The following is a 12,392-nucleotide window of genomic DNA, read 5'->3' as shown; positions in this document are numbered from 1 at the left end:
CTAAAATTAGGTCCTTAGAATTAACACCACCACCACCACCACCACCACCACCTTTCCCACTACCCTCTTTCATGCATATTTGCAGGGTGACCCTTTTTTAGGTTTTTCTGTATCAAGATAGGAACTGTGGGCGTGTAGAGGATATGTCCATACTGATGAGCCTGCCTTTCTGTTTCTAGGTGGGCCATGCACAGACGCAGCTCATGTCTCGTTAATCACACCAACCAAAAGATCCTGTGGTGCAGGTACGTACATCATCCTTATCTGAATTCATTCTTACCTGAATTCTTCACAGAAATTAGTAACTGGTTCTAACTTGGCATCCTTGCCAGGGTACTCTCTAATTTCTTTCATCAGTTGTGAACTGTTGTGTATTATGTACTTAGCGTTGGGGAGAGAGTGAGCAGATGTCAGAGTGGTGTTCTTGGAGGTCAGCTTGACTGACTGAATGCTGGCTGGCAGCTGGAACTGAGGAGGTGGATATTAAATAAAACTTACCTGCTCTGTAATGCCTGAAGAATATTAAGCTATGAAGCGCACAGAAAACACAGACCATTGCCCACTTTCTAACATGTGGCTAATTTGTCAAAGTCTTGGACCCACTGAAAAAAATCTTTTATAGAGTCTGGAGGGTGAAAGATCTTATAGTTCAGATAATCAGTGTTCTAACTTGACTGCTGTAATGTTCTAGTAGTTTCAGAAAATTATTTTGTCTCATTTGTCTTAAAGCTATAGGGTATGCTGAAATCATTCTTTTCAAATCTATGGAGTTCCAAAAACATCTTTGTTCATCTGTGACATTTTTATTAAACATGAAGTCATGAATCTTGTAGCTCTCTAAATAGCAGTCAGAATGCCCATTGCTCCCTTAGCCTATAGCTTAATTTATTTTAAACAATATTTGCCTTTTCTAATAATGTTCCCTGCTATTTAAAATATCTCAAGGATTATATTTGGTAGAGTCAAAATAATTATATTGTTTTTCTAAAGGTCACAGTCAAAGTATTTTTCATAACTTAAAAAATCCTTTTAACTCCCCAGTAGAAATAGCACAAAACTGTTTCCATGTATAGACTTTCACTGAAATACCAGTCCATTTAAATGCTCATATTTTGATGTTAAACCTGAATAGGCCTGCCTTTGCACAGTTTCAGAGTAAAGTCCAGGCATTGATTTCTAAGGAACTTAATTTTACTCTTCTATCCCAAATGACCGACTTTGAGGCAGGAGTGTATGAGAGAGTCCTATAATGCTAACCTCGCTTCTGTGCCCAGTACTCAAGTTCCAGTAGGTAGTTTCTGATTTAGGCACAAGACAACCATGCTCCAGAGTCATCAGACTGTCCTGATTAGCCAATGGGAATTTGAGAGCAAGTTGCTACCCGTTCCAACCAGAAGCTTGAAAACCTTCAGAGCCATTTGATTTCAGGTCCAACACCTCACATGGACAGTGAGCTTTAGTCTTTCTTCTTTTCTTCCAGCCTTGGCCTGCAGGGCAGGTTTATTTACTCTTAGCACTACCAATGTGTGCAGGTAGCAAGCAGTCAAGAAGTGAGCCTCTTAAGCAGATTCTCAGGTCATTCTGAGAGGTTTGGGAAATGGACTCGTGTGCTCAATTTAGGCACTGAAACTAGCAGGAGATTCTCCTGAGTATCCTTTACTCATGTCTTTTGTCTTCTAGGCATATCTGTTTCCTCCTTTCTGCTCCCATGCTATTTGTGTATCTAAAAATAATAACATCATATTTTCTGAGGTAATATTGCTAGAAGACAGATCATTCAGATGCTAAAGCCTATATTCTTTTCCACTATACATGTTACTGCTTATCACATTTTATTGTAATTATTTCTACTCCTAATCAGACAGTGGAAAAGAATTGAATGAAATATGGAGAAAAAGAAACAGATTTGGAAATACAGCATGTAGTGAAGAAGTTTTAAAAATGTGGGTTTTAGAATCAGATCTGCTTTCAAATTATGTGGTTTTAAGCAAATAAATTAACATCTCAAATTTGTTCTTCATCTGTAAAATGGAATAATAAATCTAACTCTCATAGGTTTTATATATAAGAAAAGAAATAATATACATGAAGTTCACATAATAGACTCTTGATAAATGGTAGCTATTATATTATAATCTTATTACTAAAGGTTATGTGTGTATGGAGTGCACCAATTAAATGGGTGTCAGTAAATACATCAGTAGGGGTTTTAGGGGAAAGGAAGGGTAAATTAGAAATGCCAGAACTTATCGCCTACTGAATTTCATTAATTTGATTTTATATTAATCATGTCTTCTCTTGCATGGCAGTGTTGCAGTAAGAACTGATTATAACGTTTTAGGTCTATGCCGGTGAAATGATGAGAGGCATTGATGCTCTCATTCACACATTTCCAGGCCTTCATTTAAGTGAATATGTGTATGTACTTTTTAACTAGAAAAAGATTAAGAATTCCTAGCTTGGAAGGAAATGAATGCATTTTGCAGGCCAGCTTCTAAAAAGCCTGAAGGAAAGCTGAGATTTCTCAGCCTGGACATTAAAGTTCATCAAGTTCAGCCTGCTGTACTTCTTTTTAAGAAACCTGTTCTGTACCCCCTCAGGCTCCTTGGGCTAGCCAGACATCCTCAACTTGAAGAATGGTCCTGACCTTATAGGAGAGCTTCCTCATTTTGAGAGAGAAATGGCTTACTTTGAGAACCACAGTGCTGTATCTCTGTACTTCTCTCTGCTCTGGAATCAGCAGGTTACCCATGGTGGGAATTCTGAGCATTTTTCTTATGAATTGTCACCAATTATTGTTACATTGCTGGAGTGTTCCTTGTGGTCTTTATGTCTAGGTTCAGCAAGAATAGACCCTTGCCTCTAACACTGTTCTGTGATGCTTCTAACATGAGAGGCTCTTCAATAATAGCTCTTCTGAGGATCTCCAGAGCACAGGGCTTCAGGCATAGATGATCAATAAATTATTATGTTACATAGTGTCATTTCTTAGGAGACTTAATGCCCCTCTGAATAAGAGTTTACTGATTCCCTCCCAGCCAATTTATCCATAGGAGGTTGGACCTTATCTGTACAAGGCAGCCTTGAGCTTAATAATTATGTGTGTTAGAAAAAGGATAAATAGACTAGAATGATATGGTTCTTTTAGTCAGTGGTCCCTGAAGAAGGCAATGTATAGTCTATGAGATAGGGGGAGAAAACATTAAAAGCTGTTTATCTCAGTCTTTTAGAATTTCTGTTTTACAGATTCATTTCATAATATATACTACATATTAGCTCGTACATAAAGTTTATAAATAGCATATATGTGTAATATATATTAAAGGTTTATGGCTTAATTTTTTATTGATCAGTTTTTTATTTGCAATCAAAAACAGTTAGTGACTGTTTTTGTAATCTTCAGTATCCAAGTCATTTTCTTTTTAGAACTTTGAAAAATATATCAAAGATTAGCATTAGACACAATATTATGTGACTTTAGAGGTCTGATTGTATGCCTGAGTGGTTGATCAATAAGTCTGCATTTATATTTCAATGCACTACTGTTTTGATCAGGAAGGGGATTTTGTCTTAATTCAGAAAGGTGGTCAGCAGTATAGAGGGTTTGGTCTGTAGCTTATCAACATGAGAGGGGGAGCTCTTTTGAAGACATTGCTTTGTGATAACTGTGAGTCTAAGAAGCAGAATTGCCGAAAGTAGTTGCAGTGGTAAATGGAAGGTCATTTACAATTTGTGAACTAGGCGGGAAAGACTTTAGATGCTGGCTTTTAGCTACAAAGAAATATTAACAAATTCAGTGCAGTCTTTAGATAGAATAAAAATGGCAGCACCACATTCATTTTGGAATTTAAGGCAGAGAAAAACTTAGTGAAGTTGTGTTTGGTTGTTCCCATTCCACCCTCTGCTCCCCACCCTCAGCCCTTTTTTAGACCTCCCTGATGTCTACAATCAGTAAAGAGTTGAAAAGCTCTGTGAAGTCCCAGGTGCTTTTGGTTAGAATGTAAGAGTTAAAGCATATCACACCTTCACATTACTAGAGAGTGCTTGTATTTCTTCAAAGAGGTCAGAATGTTTTACACGTGTTCTCTTGTTAATACAACATTCCTGCCAAGAACAAATATATCGTGAAGAAAAGAATTTACTTTCCTTGGCAACAAACCACCAGAACATTCCCTTTGTCCTTCATTTTTCCTAAACATCCAGTTACACCTTAAGCCAGAATATTGTGATCTGATCTGTGGTCATCTCCTTTAGACATTTCTGTTATTTGGAAGGTATTTGGATATTTTGGTGAGTATCTGGATATCTTCGTGAGGTTTTTATGTTTAAAGTACCTTGTGGGAAAGGAGGGAAGTTTGTTGCCTTTTTTCAGGATTTCTTTTTAAAAGACATGTTTATGTGACCTTTCTCCAAAAGATTTATTTGCAAAGTTACAGCGTTTAAGAAATGCGAGTAAGTCTCTTTGATAGACTTGAAAAAGATTGGTTAAAAAATGCTGTGTGTGTGTTTAAAATGTGATTATAATTTGTAGAGTAGCAAGTAAAATAACCATTCATGGGAACATATGGGACCTGTAGTACTGCCTGAAATTAAAGGAGGCGGGACTAGAAACTGTCCCATTAAACATCAAGGTGGTTTTTCCAGAAAGTGTCATCTTTCCACTCTAAGAAGCATGTTAATTCAGTTTATTGGTATATCTGGTACCTGCTATGTTTTCTTTAATGAGATTTTTTTTTTTACAAAGAGAGGGAGGGAGGAAGGAAGAAAAGCATATGTTTATTCTTTTAGGTCACCTATTTTCCTTTAAATGTGATGAACAGAACAGTGACATGTACTAGAATAGCCTTGTATTGTTCATTGTTTCCTTTGTTTTTTTCTAACCTCCCAAACCTTTTCTTGACTCCTCTTGGGTAGCCTGCTGATGAAGGTATTGTCTGTTCTTACAAAGAATAGAGAAGAAACCCCCTTTCACCTGGGAGTTAAGAGATTGATGGGCTAAACACCTTCCACTTCAGTGTTCAGAAACTAGTTAAAGGGAAATGTTTCATTGCTGTTGTGTTACCAACATGAAAGAGATCTTTTGAATTGATTCATAAACTAAAGGGTGGTTGTGTTAAATCAGAAGTGGCCCTGTAAATCTTAGAAATATCTACAGTTGTGAGTTTTATCTCCTGGAAGAGTTGATATTCATGGAAACATTCCAACCAGCATGTTTAAACCTATAGAGTTGCATCAGTGACTACAAACTCTTGGTCAGTATTACACACCATAGGTGACTCTTGTAAGGATTTCGCTTACTCGCCTGCTTTGGAGGTTTAAAGGAAGGTGGCTTTGGGTGTGAGTTCAACTGTGTAATTGGGTTCTCTTTCCTTCTTTCTTTCCTTCTTTTTGGTCCTTCAGGTGTACCCTTTCTCTCAAGTCTGCAGTATTAGCATTTGAGACAGAAAATTAGAAATTTGACCTACTTATGTAATATGCAAGTTCCCATCAGGAGAGTATTAGGGAAGATATAAACCTTTCATTTTTTATTAGCATTTAATGTAACCATTGAAGAAAGATCAAAACACTAAATCTGTCATGGCAAGGAAAAAAGTATTAAAAAAATGGGCCCTGAAGGAGTTCATTTGATTCCCAGGATGAGGGACAAAATGAATACCGAATATTTGGCAAGATTGCAGAATTTTCTCCTATCTTTGAGGTGCCATCTTGCCATGTTTTACAAAAGAAAAAAAGTAGTTCTCACCACAAGTTATCATGGTGTGCCATAATGGCTGTTTACTGACAGTACTTGTATTTTTGGCCATTCAGTGGGTGATATTTTTCTGCAAAAATGTTATCAGTCTTCCTGAACTGTTGTTTATGTTTAAGAATAGAAATGATGGGGTCAGGCACTATATAATTAGATGATTTGGTATTCAATATGTAAATAAAGCAGGTGAGTTGAAAAGCATTTTATCCAATGTAGCGATCTCAGAAAAGGTCAGGGAAAGCTTACTATTCTTTTTAATTGTATCTGTAAATGAAAGTTAGGTACTGTTACTACCAATCACTGTGTTTGCACTACAGGCCAGCAAGACTTATAATTTTTAAGGTTGCTGGACTTGCAGTCAGAGGCTTGTTTCAAAGGCCTCGTTTGGGTTTTACTTATGAGAAGCAGGAGCTCCCCTCTGAGAAAAGGCTCAGATAAATGAATATCAAGCCAAGGTGCCAGTCTTATCAAGAGGAATTTTTGCACATGAAAGATAAAAATGCACCCCAGTATTAAAAGAAAAGGGAAATATAAGGTGGTTTGTTGCTATTGTGAATGTGTGTGTGTGAGTGAGAACAAGAGAGGCAGAGAAGCCTAGGCTTTGGTGTTGGGCTGCCCATGGACCACACTTTGTGCAAATTCAGTTTGCTTGGATCTTTGATTGCAGTTACAGCTTTTTTTTTTTTTTCTTTTTTTTCTTTTTTGCCTTTGTGTTATCATAGCTTGCACACTTACCATGGAGAAAGAGCCCTCATCTTCCATTAATTAGCTGTTCTATTGCTCCCATTGGGGCAAAATGCCTAAGCCAACACTATTTAAAAAGGTTACCAAGGGATTTAATATCCCTCTCCTCCTTTGAAACTTTTGGATGTGTGTGTGTGTGTGTGTGTGTGTGTGTGTGTGTGTATTTGGTAGATCTGGGGGTGCCTTTCAGGTGCTGCTCTAAGGCATGTTTGTGCCTGTTGGAGGGCAGTGTGTTAGAAATGTAGCCTTCCCAAAGCAGAGTTACCAAAAGGAGCAAGATAGAACAGCCACAAAGCTCCGCTATAAATCATCTGAGCCTTGCAATGATACTGCCCATTAAGGAGACTTTTTTTTCTGCCCTACTCAGTTTCTGGCTGTACTAATAGAACAGCGCATCAAGCAAGGCTGTAAATAAAAGTTATTACCTAATAGGTGGGTGCTGAAGTGGAACGGACGGAGCTGAGGCATGGAGGCCTTATTGCTGCTCATCAGCAATTATAAACAGGATAAAGTGTCTGGGACTTGCGCTGATGCAGCGAAGGCTAATAGAGGCTGGGGATGACACTAGGCCATGATAGGATGATATATGCTGATGGGTTTTTACTGCCTCATCTTGCTGCTTGCTTCCAAGACAAGTCATGTTATCTGTTTTCCTGCTTGCTCATCTATCTGAAAAGACCGTCCCATTGCCTCTCCTGCCAGTAGGTAGGCAGGCATTTATTCCTCATACCTGTGTCTGCTTCCAAGACACTCCACTCATGAAGGGTCTTCAGAAATATTTCATAATTATGGCCGATTAAAGCCATAATCTTATTGTTTTACCGTTGTCATGGCTGTAGATCACAGATTTTCAGAAATGATTGCTTAGGTGGAATATAGGACCAGCTAAGACACTGTGGTTGGTCACCCAGTCCAGCGTTCTATTAAAAAATTACTGTGATGACTTTGAATAGGAAGTGAGATATGGTAGGTTAGTATAGGCTGGAGTGAAATAGTGACACATCCCAGAGTAATTTGGGCAGATAATAAAAAATATATTTACAGCCTCCCCCTCCCCAGCCCCGAGGATCTGGGGGAAGGTGCGGATGTGTTGGACATCCTCACCTGGACTGGTGTTGATGTTGTCACAAACATTGGGACTGGCGGTTTGATGTGCTGAGCCCTCGAGCATGGGACTTGCCCTTATGAAGCTCATTACCACAAAGGAGAGTGTAATGGTACCTAAGAGTCTCCCCCTGAGTACCTCTTTGTTGCTCAGATGTGGCCCTCTCTCTCTCTAACTGAGCCATCTCAACAGGTGAACTCGCTGCCCTCCCCCCTACGTGGGACCTGACTCCCAGGAGTGTAAATCTCCCTGGCAATGCAGAATATGACTCCCGGGGACGAATGTGGACCCAGCATCGTGGGACTGAGAGTATCTTCTTGACCAAAAGGGGGATGCAAAATGAGACGAAATAGTTTCAGTGGCTGAGAGATTTCAAATGGAGTCGAGAGGTCACTCTGGTGGACATTCTTATGCACTATATAGATAACACCTCTTAGGTTTTAATGTATTGGAATAGCTAGAAGTAAATACCTGAAACTACCAAACTCCAACCCAGCAGTTTGGACTCCTGAAGACAATTATATAATAATGTAGATTACAAGGGGTGACAGTGTGATTGTGAAGACCTTGTGGATCACACCCCTTTTATCTAGTGTATGGATGAGTAGAAAAATGGGGATAAAAACTAAAGGACAAATGGGGTGGGATGGGGGGATGATTTGGGTGTTCTTTTTTCACTTTTATTTTTTATTCTTGTTCTGGTTCTTTCTGATGTAAGGAAAATGTTCAGAGATAGATTGTGGTGATGAACGCATAACTATGTTATCATACTGTGGACAGTGGATTGTATGCCATGGATGATTGTATGGTGTGTGAATGTATTTCAGTAAAACTGAATTTAATAAAAAAAAAATTACTGTGATGGAGTCCTGTAGTAGATGCTATAGGAACATGCAAAAGAAGTAATAAACATGCTTCTTGCCCACTGGGAGCTTATATCATAAAGAGAAAGAACAAGTCTACAAACATAAATACAACTAATACCAGCTTTAGAGAGCAAGAAACATAAGTAATGTTTATTTCAAAAAGTTGGGGCAGGGAGAACAAACTAGACTGATCGTTAGGAATGTAATATGGCCTTTTTCTTTTAAAGAATTATCTTCCTGGTGAACTGTCTTGTATTTAGTTCTTTGGAATTAATAAGACTGATGAGAGATACTGGAATGTGGAAGAAAAGTCTTAGCAGTAGGGCTGGAAAGTTGTATGATTTGGCAATGCCTTAGAGTAGCACATAAGCTAATACTTGGGAATTTGAGATACAGCCCTATTCAACTTTGTTCAGTCAACTTCACTAACTTGGCATAATTAGACCTTTGAGATAGGAGAAATCTCTAGCAGAGCCACAGGGGATTGCTTTTGAAAAGGGCTTACCAGTCTAATCCAGGAGTTTATGAGCACACCGGTAGTTCAGTTGTTTGTCACTTGTGCCTTTAAATGAATACACTTCTTTATACAGTGCCTTCAAAACTCACTTATCAGGAGATTTCCTGCTGTTAGAGAATTGTACTTTTCTAGAGAGTTCTTTGATACCTTAAGTTATGCATAGGTGTGCCTCACTTTAAGGATGCCTGATACATCATAATCCTAATGTATACAAACCAGATAAACTAAGAATTAATGTTATTGAAGGATCTTTCAGTTGTAAATTGTCTTGCCATTGGGTTAATGTAAGTAGATTTTTCTTTTGCATATAATGTAATACTTGACTTACCAAAAATTCAATTCTGTGTATCCCCTTTATTCAGAGAGTGTTCTGTGTGTAGGGGCCAGTGAAATGGATGAAGAGAGAAAGATGTTTTAAAAGAGTAGTTGACAGAATTTGATGACTGATTAGATTTAGCTGGGAAACTGAGGGACGACATGTGACTGATGGCATGGAAGGAGTGGGAAGAAAACTTGGTTGAAACTATTTTCAGTTTCTGATGAGCTAAATTTTAGGTTTCTTTAGATAGCCTTTTAGAAAATCAGAAAAATTGACCTTGTTTGGAAATCATCAATCTAGAAGCAATGATTAAAGCTATGCAAGTGGTTAAAGTAGTGAATACAGAAGGACTGTACCTTAGGGGGTCAGGAAAGAGAAAGGAACCAGTGTATTGGGGAAGCTAAAGAAAGGAGACTGTTTCATACAGGATCATGATATGCCTGAGAAGAGGGTTCAGGAAATACAAGGACCAAGGGTAGCAGAAGGTCATTAGAAAATGTGAAAGGAGTTTCTGTAATGTGATGGAAAACCAAAGCTTTGATGGCTGGTCATTATAGAGGTGCTTGATAGCAAGGAAATGAGGGCGGCAGACAGAAATCATTCAGCTAAGGAATTAGTTGAGTCATTAAAAACCATTAAGTAGTGGTGGTTCCAGAAGAAACAAGTTTAGTGTACTTTATGGTGTGGGAGTCATTAAGGTGTGTAAACAAAGGAAAGGAGCCTGCAAAGAGAATAAAAATGAAAATATTAGAGGAGAAATGGGAAAGGTACAGAAACAAGATCCTTTAGGGGAAGAAAGTGGTAGTACCCCAGAAGCATTAGTTCCCCCAAGAGGGTAAGGAAAGGGATACAGACATAGATTTTCTTCTCTTTTAATGAATAGATAGTTAGCTGAGCAAAATGAGTTCATTTTAGAAGGTCACCATTTTCTGAATAAAGAAGTAGATGATACTATGAGCTATTAGTTGCAGAAAACTGAGGTTGTAAAAAGAATTATTGTAGACTGAAGAGGGAAAATTAAGATTACCAAGTAGCCAATCCAAGATGTCATTAAATAGTTTAAATTGATGATGGGCCAAAGTGAGACTTTCTCTGGCTGCCCTTTAGTCCAGAAAAAAAAAAAATAGAGAGAAGGAACAAGTGGTGCTCATTTCTTTATTAATGAATTTTCATTTTGCAACAGTAATCCATGGTAGCACATCATACCACGGAAGAGTGGTATGAGAAAAGGCTATGTCTTAGAGACAGTCCCACTCCACAGAACTAGCCAGCCTTTCTTGACAGTTTCTGTTTTAGCACTTTCATTCTATAGTTTGCCTTTGTAACTGTATCCCTACTTTTTGGACTAGTATGAAATATGAAGACTTAGCTCTTCTTCATTTCAGTATTTATATTATTGGTTTTCGTTCTTCCCTTTCCTGATCAATCAACACGCAGCACCATCTGTTGATGAGGATATTAGCACCTCTAATATTTCTTTCACTTTCGTTATCGTACCTCCTGTCAGCTACACTTGAACTTTTTATGTTGTCACAGTTGTTAACTATGTGCACTTGGGCTTACAACCACAAACAATTTTTCCATGTCGTACGCATAGGTTGTTTCTGAAAATTGAAAGCCAGTAGATAGCATTTATATTATTATGGCTCTGTAAATGTTGTTCCATGCCAGACTACCAAGTCATAAGCAAGGAATATATTTCTTTTTCTATGAGTCTGATGTCACAGTCCATGGGCCATTGAAGTAGAATGTTTCTGCATCAAAGCCAAATTAGTTCTTGTGATAGTCTATCAATGCTCAAAAATCATGCTGCATTTTAGTTTACTTTCTATTTGGATTGTGACTTTTTTTAAAGGTGTAATATTATATAATTTATTGTCTAATGTGTGTTTTTTGTGTTTCCATGTTGGTTCACAACCAATGCTGTCACCCCATAATTTCCCTTCCTTGCCCTCTCTTTCTTTTACTCCATTTTTCTGGAATACACCCCCAAGTAACTGCCTATGAGAAGAAATGTCAAAGTTCTCACATCTCTGAAAATGTCTTTTTGTCCTCAGCTTGATAGAAAGCTTGGCTGAGTATAGAGTTCTTGAATTAAAATCGCTGCTCCCTTGTCTTCTAGCATTCAGTGTTGTTACTGAGAAATCAGTTGCCACTGATCTTCATTCTTTTATAAGTAATGTATCTAGGTGTTTGGTTCTCCACCCCCACCCCACCCCATACATAGAACTCCTAGGATCATATTTTTTATCCTGGGTGTTCTGAAATTTTATAGTGAAGTGTCTAGTGGGCATCCTTTTATTTCCCTTTTATTTCAAGATGCTGGAAGGTGCCCTCTTTCAACTCAGAAGGTCTTTGATAGTCCTCAACCGAATTTTCTTTCTTTTTCTGGCTATTACTCTGGTGTTAGACTTGCTAGATGATACTGTTTTTTTTTTAACTCCTTTCTTAGATTTTCTATCCCTTTTTTATTTTCTGGGTGTTTTTGTTGACTTTGTCTTCCAAACTTTCTTTTGATTTTATTTCAACAATCATACTTTCATTGAACTCACTTTTATTCTCCGAAGATTTCTTTTACATAGTATCCTATTCTGTGTATACGTATAATAATAATACGGTGATATCTTCTCTGAGTATATTAATTAGTGGTGAGATTTGTTGTGCTCTTCTGTTTGCTGAATTATCTGTGATTGCCTTGGGGCCAGTTTTTTTGGTTATCTTAATCATTGTCTTCATGCTTCTGGTACTCCTCGTTTGCCTCTAGAAGCTTGATTTTTCTGTTGGATGATTGGGGAGGGTAGGACTGTTTTCTACCATGTCCCTTTCTTGAATGGAAACTTTTACAAGGGGCTTTGTATGGGATGGAGAAGGGTAGAGGTGTTGATTGGCCGAATTTGTTGTGAGGAGGTGGGGAGCCTGATGTCAGACCTCTCCAATTCAGAATGAATACTTGACTATTAGGGACCATAGAAACAGCCTTGCCTAAACAGATGATTCAGTTTCTTTAGAGAAGAGCTATCCAAATTTTTACCAGGTAAATACGGGCTAGCTACCAAGGGTGGGAGGTGCAGTCTAGTGCACTTACTCTACAA

The 12,392-nt window shown here is 38.1% G+C and overlaps 1 protein-coding gene across 5 annotated transcripts in view; it reads left to right on the top strand.

Moving 5' to 3' along the window:
* ZFAND3 (zinc finger AN1-type containing 3) overlaps positions 1-12,392 on the top strand; it is a 448,733-nt gene that overhangs the window by 360,774 nt on the left and 75,567 nt on the right. For all 5 annotated transcript variants that reach the window (XM_037843177.1, XM_037843176.1, XM_037843175.1 and 2 more), the window contains exon 4: positions 180-245. In XM_037843177.1, the coding sequence (XP_037699105.1) occupies positions 180-245 (66 nt within the window). The remainder of the gene's footprint in view (positions 1-179; positions 246-12,392) is intronic.

This window comes from Choloepus didactylus, chromosome 7 (genome assembly GCF_015220235.1).
Source record: "Choloepus didactylus isolate mChoDid1 chromosome 7, mChoDid1.pri, whole genome shotgun sequence".
NCBI classification, from domain to species: Eukaryota; Metazoa; Chordata; class Mammalia; order Pilosa; family Megalonychidae; genus Choloepus; species Choloepus didactylus.
This window is presented reverse-complemented; position numbering and strand designations above follow the sequence as displayed.